At 39.5% G+C, this 15,422-nt stretch overlaps 1 protein-coding gene across 2 annotated transcripts in view; it reads left to right on the forward strand.

Annotated features, from left to right (window-relative positions):
• Positions 1–15,422, forward strand: part of CFAP92 (cilia and flagella associated protein 92 (putative)) — a 132,351-nt gene that overhangs the window by 32,715 nt on the left and 84,214 nt on the right. For both annotated transcript variants that reach the window (XR_016312940.1, XM_089678729.1), the window contains exon 5: positions 8,299–8,389. Coding sequence is in view for 1 of the 2 variants with exons in the window: in XM_089678729.1 (XP_089534855.1) it covers positions 8,299–8,389 (91 nt within the window). In the remaining variant the exon portion in view is untranslated. The remainder of the gene's footprint in view (positions 1–8,298; positions 8,390–15,422) is intronic.

The raw sequence follows: 15,422 nt of genomic DNA on the forward strand, positions 1-15,422 counted from the left end.
GACACACACGGGTAAAATGCCAATTAAAGGTTAATGTCCCACATCTGAGGCTTTTTAAATTGCAATAAGTGTCAGTGTATAAATAGTCAATGAGTTTGTTAGCTCTTGCGTGAAAGCACTGACTAGGCTAGATACTGAGCCATGGGGATCAGAAAAGAACTGTCAAAAGTCCTGCGTAACAAGGTAATGGAACTTTATAAAGATGGTAAAGGACATAAAAAGATGTCCAAAGCCATGAATATGCCATTCAGTACTGTTAAATCACCTATTAAGAAGTGGAAAGTTCGGGATCTCTTGATACCAAGCCAAGTGCAGGTAGACATAGCTCTTTACATATATATTGTACATTCACATCAGTCCAAAACCCCCAAGGAGCGTGCAATCTAAGGTCCCTAACTCACATTCATACAAACACATACTAGGGCCAATTTAGACAGGAACCAATTAACCTACCAGCATGTTTTTGGAGTGTGGGAGGAAACCCACACAGGCACAGGGAGAACATGCAAACTTCAGGCAGGTGGTGCCATGGTTGGGATTTGAACCAACGACCCTAGTACTGCCAGGTGGAAGTGCTAACCATTTAGCCACTGTGCTGCTTTGTTCACTTTTCATATCTGAGGTTTACAACCACTTGAACCACTTGCCCTCCAGAGGATTTACCTCCCTTTCTGACCAGGCCATTTTTTGTTATACGGCGCTGTGTTACTTTAACTGTCAATTGTGCAGTTATGCAACGTTACACCCAAATAAAATTTATGTCCTTTTTCTCCCAGAAATGGAATTTTTCTTTAGGTGGTATTTGATCGCCTCTGTTTTTTTTTGTGCTATAAACAAAAAAAGATTGACAATTTTGAAAAAAAAACTATTTTTGACTTTGCTATTAAACATGTCCAGTAAAAAAATGTTAAAAATCTAATTTTGTCATAAATTTAGGCCAAAATGTATTCTGCTTCATGTCTTTGCTAAAAAAGTCTGAATATGTGTAAATTAATTGGTTTACGTGAAAGTTATAGCGTCTACAAATAGTGGTGTATATATACTGGAATTTTTTTTCTTTTTATACTAGTAATGGCAGCGATCAGCAACTTATAGCAGGACTGCGGCAGACATTCTTAATACGGGGGGGAGGGACTGATTAACTGTCACTGACATCCCCAGTGACACTAATACAGTGATCCGTGCTAATAAAAAGCACTGATACTGTATTAATGACACTGGGCAAGAAGGGGTTAACATCTGGGGCAATCAAAGGGTTAACTGTGTGCTGTGTGTGTTTCACATTATGTGCTGTTTTACTATGTATGTCATTCAGTTTTTCTCTGCAATTGCCCGGGTACCTGCAGGGAATCTCTGGCCAGGATCCGGCGATTGACAGCTGAAGCCTCCAGTGGCAGCGCGGGTAGGGCGTCGCGTGCGCACGCACGCCCCCTACTCGGAACTACAAAATCACATATATATATATGTGATTTTGTGCAGCCCTGCCACTCTGTAGCAGGCAGGGAAGCGGTTAAGAAATGATTACTATGTTTATGAACCTAAAGCCTAAGTTTAGTTCATTTTTTTAAATTAACGTAAGGCATGATTGGAGATGGGAAGGCCTGGAAAAATTGGGATAAACATTTTTTTTTTTTTCCAAAGCCGCTTTTTGTTTTTTTTCTGGGAAAGAAACAATGTAGAATACGTTGTTTTACAATAATAAATAATTTATCTATGACACGATGTTCAAACTTTAAAATAAAGACCTTAATGAACAATTTCTGAGACTTCATGTAAAGTCTTAAATTAATGCAAGTTCTCTCAGCGGACGAAGAAAAGTGAATCCTGGAACACAAGTCCGTGAACACTGTACTTCCCAATGCAGTTCTCAAACAAGAGAAATATGCATTTCTGCCGCTAGGGGGCACTGCAGGGGAAAAGCTTCAGTTTAGTTTGCTTGTGGCCTCCATCTTGTACCTCCTACAGTTGGGGAATTGTTGAGATACAGTAGTGGATGATAGTTTCTGTCTTCCTCTCAGGTCTTAATTGGCAATGTTTTCCACCATCACAACATAATGTTTATGTGTAGTCTACTCAGTAAATTGTTTTTTCTTTTCCTTCTCTCAGTAAAATGGTGAGACCAACATCTAGAGTTTGGAAACATTTCCACAGTGCAATTTCTGCTGAGAGCAATTTGCAAATTGTTGTGAGAAAAAATATTTTTTTCCAAATGCTACAAGGATGACAAAACACATCCTTGCATGTCAGAGGTGCCCTAAAGAAATTAAAAAATACTTTATGGAATGAAATGATGAGGACCGTAATGAAAGTGCAAGTAGCTTTTCCTTCCAGAGTTCTCATTCCAGAAACACTGCTGTTTCTGGATCATCACAAAGTTTAAAAAGCAAATTTAGTTTATTTATTGACTGAGCTGTACTTATATTTAAATCATATCACTTTTATATACACTGCATTTCACCTTCCCAATATTACAAAATGACTTTCAATTTCTAAAACTACTACAATTTAAAAAAAAATTTTTTTCGGAAAAAAACAGGCAAAAAAAGTTTTTCTCCAATGGCTTTAAAATTTCCAGACATTTTACATCTCTGTGCATAATACTTTTTTTGCTAAACCCACAAAAGTAAAATCAGTCTGTATATGCAGTAAAACAGACTTGTTATACTCACTGTGGAACCTGAGGGGTTAATCCTCTGCATTGTGCAAAAACGCTGTTTGCTCCTGACTTCTCTGATCCTCCCCTTCTTCCAGTGTCTCCCTCTTATCTCCTGATAAGACATATCATGTGGAGACACTCTGCACATGTTCAGTTGGGTGTGTATTGCTAGAGTGTTTTTTTTTTTTTGGGAGAGTACATGTGATCAGCACAGGGCCAATCAGTACTGTCCAGGCAGAGGTCAGGGGTTCTGCATCTTCCTAGAACAGAAAGAAAACTCCTACTACCAGCTTTAAACAGTGCTCTGCTGAACACTGATAGAAGTCACAGGACTACTGTAACTGCTGATGAGAAAAGGTATTTAGCAGTTTATCTTTGCTAAAATGATTGCATTTCCATGTTGTGTGTACTGTGGGAGACCAGATAGAGAGAATGCTGGATCCTGGCTTTAGTAACACTTTAATTCAATGAGGTGTCTCTTGTGCTTGTGGCTGCTGTCTTAGTTGTAATCTTCAGACCTCTACAACCTTCCGTACACCTGCAGCATTAATCTTCTAGTGCTGCAGAAATTAATACAGCTGCTAGATCTGTCATAGTCACTTGTCAAAAGTGCTAATTATGCCCACCCTTTCTGCCCCAATCCTGCAATCATGGAAACGGTACTATAGCTTCCAGCTGAGGACGGACTGATAAATGAAGGGTATGCCTCCTCCGTTTATAGAGTGCTTTTTATTGCTGGAAGTTATAATACATGAACAAAGGAGGGGAATGGCAGGCATAGTCGGCACTCTGTTAAAAAAAACCCTAAATCAATTCAAACAATGCAGCACTTCTTAATAAATACAAAAGAATTACATTAAATGAAGTTATCCCCACCACATATAGTTTGAAGGGGAGCGTGGGGAATTGACTTAAGATTGAATATGTAGTTGGAGATCTGGGTTCTATCAGACTCTAGATATCTCCTTTGCCCTTACATTATCTAATCAAACCAAGATCGGTGTGATCAGATGCTTTCCCAATTTACAAATGGCGCTCTTTATATCCTGTGAAACTAAAGTGATGAAATGATCGTAGCTCCCGATTTCTTAGGCCAGTGGTCGGCAAGCCGCGGCTCGCGAGCCACATGCGGCTCTTTACACATTTTAATGCGGCTCTTCTGTGTGCCGGGCGCCCGCTCCCCTTCCTCCTCTCGGGCGGCCGAGGACTCTGCAGCTAGCCCAGCAATGATTGGCCAGTCTCGCTGCCACTCACATCCTGATAGCTAGTGATTGGCTGTCAGGATGTGTGTAGGCGGGGCAGCGTGACGAACGTGAGGGGAGCTAGGCTTCTCTCACAGTCCGCCCTGAAGACCGGAACGGCGCGGGGAACACGGCGAGAGGAACGCGCGGAGCAAAGGTAAGTGAATTGACACAGGAGGGACTTGGCTTACTACTTGCTACTTACTTACTACTAGTATATGAGGGATGAATTAATATGGGGGATGAATTACTATATGGGGGATGAATTACTATGGGGGATGAATTACTATATGGGGGATGAATTACTATATGGGGGATGAATTACTATGGGGGATGAATTACTATATGGGGGATGAATTACTATGGGGGATGAATTACTATATGGGGGATGAATTACTATAGGGGGGATGAATTACTATGGGGGATGAATTACTATATGGGGGATGAATTACTATGGGGGATGAATTACTATATGGGGGATGAATTACTATGGGGGATGAATTACTATATGGGGGATGAATTACTATATGAGGGATGAATTACTATGGGGTATGAATTACTATATGGGGGATGAATTACTATGGGGGATGAATTACTATACGGGGGATGAATTACTATACGGGGGATGAATTACTATGGGGGATGAATTACTATATGGGGGATGAATTACTATATGGGGGAGGAATTACTATGGGGGATGAATTACTATATAGGGGATGAATTACTATGGGGGATGAATTACTATAGGGGGGATGAATTACTATAGGGGGGATGAATTACTATATGGGGGATGAATTACTATAGGGGGGATGAATTACTATATGGGGGATGAATTACTATATGGGGGAGGAATTACTATGGGGGATGAATTACTATATGGAGGATGAATTACTATGGGGGATGAATTACTATAAAAACTTATTGAAACTAAAAACAGTGTACCATCCTATGTATTTTCAGTTTTAAAAATGTGGCTCTCAAAATAAATTTCAATCGTGGTCTTGGCGAGATTTGGCTCAGTTGAAAAAAAAGGTTGTCCACCACTGTCTTAGGCTATAGAGATGATTAGCACCATTCTGGTCTCCAATCAGCTCTATGGTCAGCTAGCAGAAACACCGGCTGCATTCTCAGGTTGCCCCGATGGCATGGGACTGCCCGAGAAGGCCGTGGAAGGCAGTGGGGGAGGGGGGGCATCATCTTCTGCTGCTTGTAAAAGCAATCCTGCAGCTAATTAGCCACTAGGATTGCTTTTACATGAAAGACGATCGCTGGTTGAAAAAAATGATACCAAGATGATGCCTGCAGCTGTAGCCATCATCCTGGTATAACCATTCAAAGTCCAGTGATGTACCAGTACCTCAGCTTACGAATTGAATTCATTCTGCAGGACATTTCATATAGAGAAAAATTTGTAAACCAAAAAACATTGTTTCCCATAGGAATGAATTGAAAACCAATGAATCCGTTCAGAAGGTCAGAAAAACAGTAAATGCTACTAAAATACCACATGAGTTATTTTATTAACTCATGCAGTATTTTAGTAGTGACAACCATCTGTTAATATTGCAATGTAAAAAAAGCTGTCAGGTGCCAGTTTTTAAATGTAATTACCGTTTGATTTCTTTTTCCCTTCACTATACAGTAATTCAGAAATTCAGCAGTTACTTTCCCCCTACAGCTGAAAGAGAGAAAGTTTATTTTAGTTTATTTCCCCAAGTTAAAAGATACAATGTTTACTTTCAGTTTCTTAAAAGATACAATGTATCCTTTCAGTTCATTAAAATATACAAAGTATAATGTTGTGAGCTATACTGAAGAAAATAAAAGATGGCAATTGCATTTAAAAATCAGCACTGACATACACTTAGTATTGTGAAAAAAATTAGTAAAACATTTGTAAACCGAGGCATTATTTCAATGGATTTTAATTCGTAAACCGAAAATTAAGTTAACAGAGGCTTTCGTAAACCAAGGTATTACTGTATATGCTATGTTCTTTCTTTTTTTGTATGCAGCCTGTGGACTGAATGAAAAAAAGAGAAGAAATCTCTGCCAGAAAAAGTGTGTGGTATGCCCACCATTGGAATATACTGCCCTGCATCCACCCACTTCTAATGGTGGGCACACATTAGGTCACATTTTGCCACATGCGCCAGTTCCAAGATTGTACAAATGTCTAAATAGTGGCACGCTTGAATAAAAATTGTCCACTTATAAGTGGTACCCCATATGGAGAAGGATGACACCAAGTCCCAAACTATCTTGCCTTTGCTCCCCATGTAGTCTGGGCATCTGGGGGGCTCCACGTGACTATCTTTTCCCTCGTAAATCTGTGCCACCCTGTAGCAGTATTTCTGCTATAGGGCGGTCAGGAAGCGGTTACATAAGCAGTTTGTGTTGCGACGCTGCGTTACTTTAACTGACTATTGCGCAGTCATGCAACGCTGCACCAAAATGAAATTTACAGCTTTTTTCCCCACAAATTGAGCTTTCTTTCGGTGGTATTTAATCGCCTGTGCGATTTTTATTTTTCGTGGTATAAATAAAAAAAACCTGACAATTTTGAGAAAAAAAAACATATTTTGGACTTTTTGCTATAAAACATGTCCAGTAAAAAAATTGAGAAATCAAATTTTGTCATAAATTTCAGCCAAAATGTATTCTGCAACGTCTTTGCTAAAAAAATCCCAATACGTGTAAATTAATTGGTTTACGCGAAAGTTATAGCGTTTACAAATGGCAGTATAAATACTGGATTTTTAATTTATTTTTTTATACTAATAATGGCGGCGATTAGAGACTTATGGCGGGACTGCGGCGGACATCCTGACACTGATATCCCCAGTGACACCAATACAGTGATCAGTGCAAAAAAAAAATCACTGACACTGTACTAATGGCACTGGGGAGGAAGGAGTTAACTTTTTTAGGCAATCAAAGGGTTAACTGTGTGAGGGAAGTGTTTTACTAGTGGGTGGGGGGTGTGTACTTCTTAGGAACACACTGATCCCGAGAGCTAAACTCCACTCTCAGGAACAGTGTGTTGGGAACTGACAGGGAGCAGCGCTGCATTGAAAACAATGCAGCTGTGCTCTGTGTCACCGTTTGCCGGCAAATTACCGGGACCCGTCGGGTAATGACCAGCCGGGACCCGGTGATTGACGGCCGCGCCCCCTACCTGCTTTGCAAAATTACATTTTGAAACGTGATTTTGCGCAGCGGTGTCGCCCTGTCGCTGTTTTTTTACAGTGGCTGGTCGGCAATTGGTTAACTGACAGCCAGTCTGTTTACACCCAACCACCCATAGAGCAGCGCAGGCTGTGTTCATGTTCGCTGTGCACAAAGTGAGTGGACACAAACCTGTCATCCACCCACTCTGCTCTGCTCAGCAAGGGATCAGCGGACAGATGCATGTTAAGGCAAAGCAGATCCACCATGTGTGAAAGAGGCCTAAGAGGGACACTTTTGCTAGATTTTTTATATAACTTTCGGATCACATATTTGGACGACTGTTTATGGTTAAACATTATATATTGCAGATTTTTCGGTTACATATTATACACTGTCGATTTATTTATTTACACTTGTTCATCACTGTAGGTGGTGACTACATCTTCTATTTTGAATATTTTGTGTTTATTGAGAAGTGCTACATTGCATGAATCTTCAGACAAGCCTTCCTCATAGGGGCGGACTGACAACTCATGGGGCCCCTGGGCAATAGGGGATCATGGGGCCTCTGTGTCCTTGCCCAAACTCAAAAAAGCCTATGAAAAAGGTACAAGGGGCATCTCATGGGGCCCCCTACTGACCCCGGGCCCTCGGTTTCCAAATGGTCAGTCCGCCCCTGCTTCTTCAGGTATTAAGGTACATCCTCACTTTACAGAGTGGGGGGACATCTGTAGGCTTTTGCAAATGCTTGGGCACCTTGAATTCCAGATGCTTGGCTGCAGGAGGTGATGTCCCAGAGCTACAAACTTGAGTTTTTTTGTTTGCCTTTTCCTTGCTTTCTCTCTTCAAACTCTCCTATGTCTCCTCACAGACTGGTAGAATCCTATCATACTCTCGGGTTTTCTGGATTGAGGTGTTATAGTTTTAGTTCCTATGGCCAGCGTTAGTGTAAACACACATCCTTCAGAGTCAGCATTTATTTGCAGAGATGTTTTCCTGGTAAGCTCAGTGAGGACACCTCCACCAGTGTATGGGGTTTCTGCCTACCTATTTACTACTCATGAACATGTGAGTATAGGTGCTTAAGATATTTTCAGCTAACAAAATGCAAGTATATAATCTCAACAGCTTTACAGTGCACAGACCATAGTTTATTTTTTGTAAACCATATTGTTAAGTGTATTACTACAGACAAATAAAAATATATGCTTTTGCTGTTTTTCCCAACAGAGCCAAAGTGTGTAATGATTGAAAAATCACAGTGTGTCAGATTCCCAATGCCCTCTTCTTCCAGCGTTGTCCTGGAAAATCCAGTGAAAAGGTAATAATGTCACAGGAATTTTGGTCTCCAGAGTGGCCATTTTGACACTCAAACTCTGGAAGGTCTGCAATACACAGCTATGGAGATGTTAATATAAGTTTACTCTGTACACGACATATAGATCTGTATGTATACACATACTCATATGTGATCTAGGAGTGAACCTTAGAAATCTGTATCACGCATGAGTTTTAAGCTGGCCTCACACATTACAGTCTGACTATACAATCACTGTACAATCTAGATTTACAAAACCCTGTAGTGTGAGGACCTACTTAAACAATCCATTCAACTGTATCAGGTAGGCCCTCACGTTACACAGTTGTTGGCAGATCTAAAGCAGATAGTACAGTAAATTTGTACCATGTGTGATCAGTTTTAGTCAGAAAAAAATGTAAAACAGGCAGGCTCTCTTGCAATTTGTCCTCTGCGATAAAACAAACTTGACTAAAACTCAAAATATGCTGTATGCACTATTATGCCCAAATCCCTTAACCTCCTTTTTTTGCATGGAAATATGTATTTTTTTAATTGTAGGCCTGTAATTTTTAGGAAAAACTCACTGAAATCTGTCCGAACAAGAGTCTAGTAAACATCCCGGGTAGGATAAAATTTGAAACATGAAATCATAAATTATAATTTAATAAATAATCATAAACATAATAATGTAATAATAATAAATTTAATTCAATAATATAATCAAACCAAAAACACTGAAATTTGAAATATAGCGCCAAGTTCGCACATCACTGAGCAAAGTCGCAAAATCGTTTTCAGTGTCTGATGAGGAATTCCCCCACGAATCATTATCACTCAATTCTGCAAGTGGTTCTGATTTACTATCGCTGTTCTCTAGCTGGTATAAAACTGCTTTTGACCTAAAGGGACGCTTTTTGGATGTCATGGACGTTTCTCAGTTTCCAGGCAGAAAGAACAGTAAAAATGCAGGCAGGGCACAGGACAAAGCACTCGGGACAAAATGTATGTGAAATGGTTTGATACAGTAATGTTTTACTATGTGATTTTAGTGATTTTAGTGAATGTCACATTTTATCATTTTCAAATTTCCCGCCGTTCCATCCCCCATACGTCCCAACGCTCTCAGGGGACAGAACCCAGATGACAGATGCCGGCACCTGCCAGATTACATTGCCGGGGACACTGCAGGAGGGACATCGTGGGAGCGCAGAACAAGGTAAGTGATCGAGGGATCGCTGAGCAGTATTGTAGCTCGGGGTTACTGCTTGTGGTACTGAAACTTTACCCCGAGGTACACTCGGGAATACCGCCAGGGAGGTTAATACCCCCTATTAGCAAGCCAGCACTAAAAAGCGTTTTACACCGATAGACACAAATAACAAAATAAAGTTCCACACTAAAAATCTGTTGTAAAATACAAAAAAATATTTTCAAAGTGAAATCATTATTCACATATATGTATCGATTATCATATACAGTTGTGTTCAAAATAATAGCAGTATGTTGAAAAAAGTGAATAAAGCTCAAAATCCTTCTAATAGCTTTTATTTCCATACACACAAATGCATTGGGAACACTACACATTCTATTCCAAATCAAAACATGAAGAAAAATATATCAAATTTGTGTTCCTCTAAAAAAATTGAAGAAAAGTGAATATTAGACTATTCAAAAAAATAGCAGTGTTTGTATTCTTCTTTACCAACTCAAACATTTACTATATAAACTGAAAAATGTTTGAAGATTTTGCTTTCCTTTGAATCACCTAATTAACCACTTGCCCTCCTGAGGATTTACCCCCCTTAATGACCAGGCCTCTTTTTGCTACTCGGCGCTACACTAATTCAACTGATAATTGTGCGGTCTTGCAGTGCTGCACCCAAACTAAATTTACATCCTTTTTTTCACACAAATAGAGCTTTCTTTCGGTGGTATTTGATCACCTGTGCGCTTTTTATTTTTCACGCTATAAACAAAAAAAGACCAAAAATTTTGAAGAAAAACGATATTTTTTACTTTCAGCTATAAAAAATATAAAGTAAACTCAAAGTTAGTTATAAAGTTAGGCCAAAATGTATTCTGCTCCATGTTTTTGGTAAAAAAAATCCCAATAAGTGTATATTGATTGCTTTGTGTGAAAGTTATAGCGTCTACAAACTATGGTATAGATACTGCAATTTACGACATTTTTTTGCTATACAGCGCTGTGCTAGTTTAATGGACAATTGCGCAGTCATGCAATACGGTACATAAATGAATTTTACATCCTTTTTTTTCCCACAAATTGAGCTTTCTTTTGGTGGTATTTGATTGCCTGTGCGTTTATTATTTTTTGCGCTATAAAAAAAAAAAGGCTGACAATTTTGAGGAAAAAAAACAATATTTTGGACTTTTTGCTATAAAACATGTCCAGTAAAAAAAAAATTTTAAAATCAAATTTAGTCATAAATTTCTGCTAAAATGCATTCTGCGACATGTCTTTGCTACAAAAAAACCCAATACGTGTAAATTAATTGGTTTACGTGAAAGTTATAGCATTTACAAATGGCGGGAAAATTACTGGGATTTTTAATTTTTTTTTATACTAATAATGGCGGCGATCAGCGACATATGGCGGCGATCAGTGACTTATGGCGGCGATCAGCGACTTATGGCAAGACTGCGGGACTGCGGCGGACATTCTGACAGTGGGGGGGAACTGACTTGGGGTCACTGACATCCCCAGTGACACCTACACAGTGATCAGTGCAAAAAAAAACACTGACACTTTACTAATGGCACTGGGGAGGAAGGGGTTAACTTTATTATTCAGTGAAAGGGTTAACTTTGTGAGGGGAGTGTTTTACTAGGGGGCGGGGGGGGTATACTGCAGGGAACACCGCTGATCGGGACAGATAAACTCTTCTGTCCTGATCAGCGTGTCAGGAGCTGTCAGGGAACTGACAGAAAGCACAGCTACCGCAGCTGTGCTCTCTGTCACTGATTGCCGCTAATCGCCAGGACATAGCCGGTAACGACCTGCTGCCGTATTTCTACAGTGGCTGGGTGGCATGTGGTTAATATTTAGTTGTATAGCCACTGTTTCTGAGAACTGCTGTTCAACAAAGTAACGTGTAAGGGGTCTGAATACTTAAGTACAATTCTAAAATTCTGTTTTTACTTTGCCATTATTGATGAGAAAAAAAATGAATTTAAACAATTGTAGTATCAGGCTGCAATATAACAAAATTGAAAAAGGTTAAAGTCTCTGAATACTTTCTGAAGGCAATGCTGTTCAGCTTTAATCTGGCTCTCACTGATAGGGTTTGGTAGATAGTGAGTACATTGCTCAATATCCTGCCAACTGCTACAAAAATTTGAACCCGACTGGCTCTTCCATTCACAGCAAGGGAGGGAGGACTTATGGTGCTGAATGTCAAAAAAACATAGGAGACTGCAAAGTATGCATCTGCGAGGTAGATGGTAGGATCAGTTAGGTCAGTGGAGGGGGTAAAAAGAATAGGTGCGCTTTGTCTTAAAGTGCACTTATTCTTTATCATTTTATTTTTCAGTTTTTCAGTTTTGACCATAAAAAAATACAAAAATTGTAACCCAACCACTATAGACTCCCTAGAATAGTTATCTGGTAGGGCAGAGGGAATTTAACAGAGCACTTTTAGCTATAGATGATTTTTAAATGTTACTGTTGCACTGTAAAGTGTATGTAAAACAAAGTACAAAAATGTAATACATTGCAATTCCAGTCCTTGCATGTAGTGGAAGTTTTCTATTTTCTTTGGGTTCCATTCACACTTGTGTGACTCCAAAGTCACATGGGGGAGCAGCACTGTCACTCTGAGACAGGAAGTATGTTTGAATACACAACACTTCTCCCTCTCCTCATTTTCATTACATGAGGGTGTTCTGTAATCCACAGAGAGAACTGAGAACAGTGCTAAGTGATAACAGTCAGCAGAGGCAGATAGCAGAGGAGGCTATCAGTTCATTACATACAGCAGTATATGGAACACAGTAAGAAATGTATTTAAACTTGGTAAGAATACATCTCTTAATGATTGTGATGTATTGAGTACCATTATCCTATCCTTATCACCTTTACATTTTATTTATGATCTCAAACCTATTTACTGGACAGGCATCAGTGAGTCAGGGTACATTCTCACTTCACAGCAGCAAGGTTACTGAGGATCCACTTCAGCCACAGGTTGGGTCCAAACATTTTATTGTAACAGTTCTTAGCACAAGTCCATGATTTCAATCACTCTCTTAATGGTCAAGCAGTAGTTTAATACTGAGTGGTAATGTACCTTGATGTGCCTACTAGCAGGGGTTATGATATGGCATGGAAAGCTGGAGGATATTTTACAACAGAATGCTAGTAAAGACCCCCTAACTATAGGGGGTCTTTGCATCTGGTAAGCCTCCATTTATTCACATGGTGGTGGTGCACTTGTTGGTGATTAATTGGATGCAACAGGATTCACAGTAACAACATCACATTTATGGAACTGGAGATTAGCTTCATTGATTGTGGAGCCCTATATTCACACGGACTTTGTCTTTTGCATGGACTATACATGTCACTGTTTATATATATTTTTTCACTATTTTGATCACTTTTCATAGGTATGAGTGTCTCACAATGAATATGTGTGTTTAATTATTATTATTGTATATTAGAAGAGAGGATATCCTCTTAAGTATTTGCAGCTTTGTATACTAGAAGAACTGGAAATTTGCGCAGTTTGATTTGTCTGTGCTAAACCTATTTATTGCCTGTCTTAGTATAGTGTGTAAATCCTCATTTTATATCCAGCATCTTGGCATTCACAATGGGACACATAATATATGGTGGAGTTTGGATGCTTGATGGTTGATATGTCATTCATAATATATTAAGGTTGGATTTGTGGACAAGTTTCACATGGCCCAGCCTTTGCAAAGTCTAAAAGTTTAGATATTCCTGCCACCTCTTGCTGTTATATTGTTTAATGGAAAAGAAAGAAGTGATTGTATCCTTTAGTACTGTTCCCCTTGTTGTTCTAGTAGTAGTCTACTGTTGTATGATGATAACATGTGGCTGTCTTGCTTTATGGATCATCTATTTTCATTACTAAGATCTTGGCACTGTGAGAAGTTAGCATTGGCACAGATAGCTCTAATCCCCAATATGGAAAGTATTGCACTGCAGGGGTTAATTAGCTCTGCACATAAACTAAGTAATTAGGTTACAGACTAAAACTGGCCATAGAGGGATAGAAAATTGAGCAAATGTCTTTGTTTACCAAATAATAATTCAGTATTCTAATAAGAGTGCTTGTTTGAACCATCAATTTCCAGTTAATGATTGAAAAAATAAACGGTCATGTTGAATACATTTCTAATTGTGAGTAGGTCTTTCAATTGAAAAACGTTTTGTGAAGCTCATTTAGTCCATGACCAAATGTCTGTCCAGTCCTCCTCCTTCTTCAGGGTCACCAAGATCAAGCAAACCTTGTTTTTCAACATGTTAACATTTCAGCTTAGCAACATGAAAGTAACTAAGCAGCGTTCCTAGGATAAGGGTTAGGTTAATGTTTAGGCCCCGTTCACACTAGTGTGAGTTTACCTGCTTTTGCCATCACACTGCAATGCACTACAGTGGAATCACAATATTCTCTATGGTCCCCATTCACAGCAATGCAACATGGTGCAGTGTGAATTTTTTAAAAGGTGCAGGTGCTTCTTGTAATGCAGCATAGTGTGCTTTTGGCTCCATACACTTCAAAGGAAGCCCATTAAAAACACATGTAAATATGTTTTTTGTGAGTTTTAAGCTGGGTTTTGTGTTTACACCCGGTCACATCAAAGCCGATTTTTAATCATGCAACTTACAGTGAAGTCCCACGATTTCAAAGTTGTCTATGCAAATCACACCAAAAGTAGTGCATTCACTACTTTAGAAATAGGTGCGGCTCCGAATCAAGTCGGAACCGCACCGATATGACCACTGTAATAGCGTACAATAGGGTGCAACTTGGCATACGATTTGCAAATATCATGTAATGCAAATTGCATGCCAAGTCGCACCCGATGTGACTGGGGTGTTAACAACCTTTCTTTTCTTCCTACAAAAACGTGCATGAAGCTTGAAAACAGCACTACAAAAAAGCACTGAAAAAATCATGATTATTCAGCAGCACTAGTGTGAGTTTAGGCTTAGGTCAAATCTGTTTTTATTTGCAATTTTAAACATATTGAAACATCATGCACACTGGGTGGGGGAGTAGGAGAATATGTAACAGGAGTTCCATCCTAAAGGTCCCTGGAGGGCTAAGGGGAAAAGTGACAGGACTTTACTACTTACAGTTGCAAGAAAAAGTATGTGAACCCCTTGGGATTACGTGGAGTTTTGCATGAATTGGGCATAAAATGTGCTCTGAACGTCATCTAAGTCACAACAATAGAAGAACACAGTCTGCTGAACATAATAGTACACAAACATTAGATGTTGCCATGGTTTAATTGCATATAACATGTAAACATTCACAGTGCAGGGAGGAAAAAGTATGTGAGGCCCTTGCTTAATGACTTCTCCCAGAGCTAATTGGAGCCAGGAGTGAGCCAACCTTGACTCCAATCAGTGTGATGATATTGGATGTGTTGCTGACAGCTGTCCTGCCCTTAAAAAACACACACCTGTTTTGGGTTTACTGGTTTCAAGAAGCATTGTCTGATGTGAACCATGCCTCCCAGAAAAGACCTCTCAGAAGACCTACGATCAAGAATTGTTGACTTGCATGAAGCTGGAAAGGGTTACAAAAGTATCTCCAAAAGCCTTGATGTTCATGTGTCCACGGTAAGACCGACTGTCTACAAATGGAGAAAGTTTAGCACTGTTGCTACTCTCCCTAGGCGTGGTCGTCCTGTAAAAATGACTGCAAGAGCACAGCGCAGAATGCTGCATGAGGTAAAGAAGAATCCCAGAGTGTCAGCTAAAGACCTACAGAAATCTCTGGCACATGCTAACATTTTTGTTGACACATCTACAATAAGGAAAACCTTAAACAAGAAT

This window comes from Staurois parvus, unplaced genomic scaffold, assembly GCF_062004578.1.
Source record: "Staurois parvus isolate SC_StPar_1 unplaced genomic scaffold, SC_StPar_1.0 ptg000209l, whole genome shotgun sequence".
Classification (NCBI taxonomy): Eukaryota; Metazoa; Chordata; class Amphibia; order Anura; family Ranidae; genus Staurois; species Staurois parvus.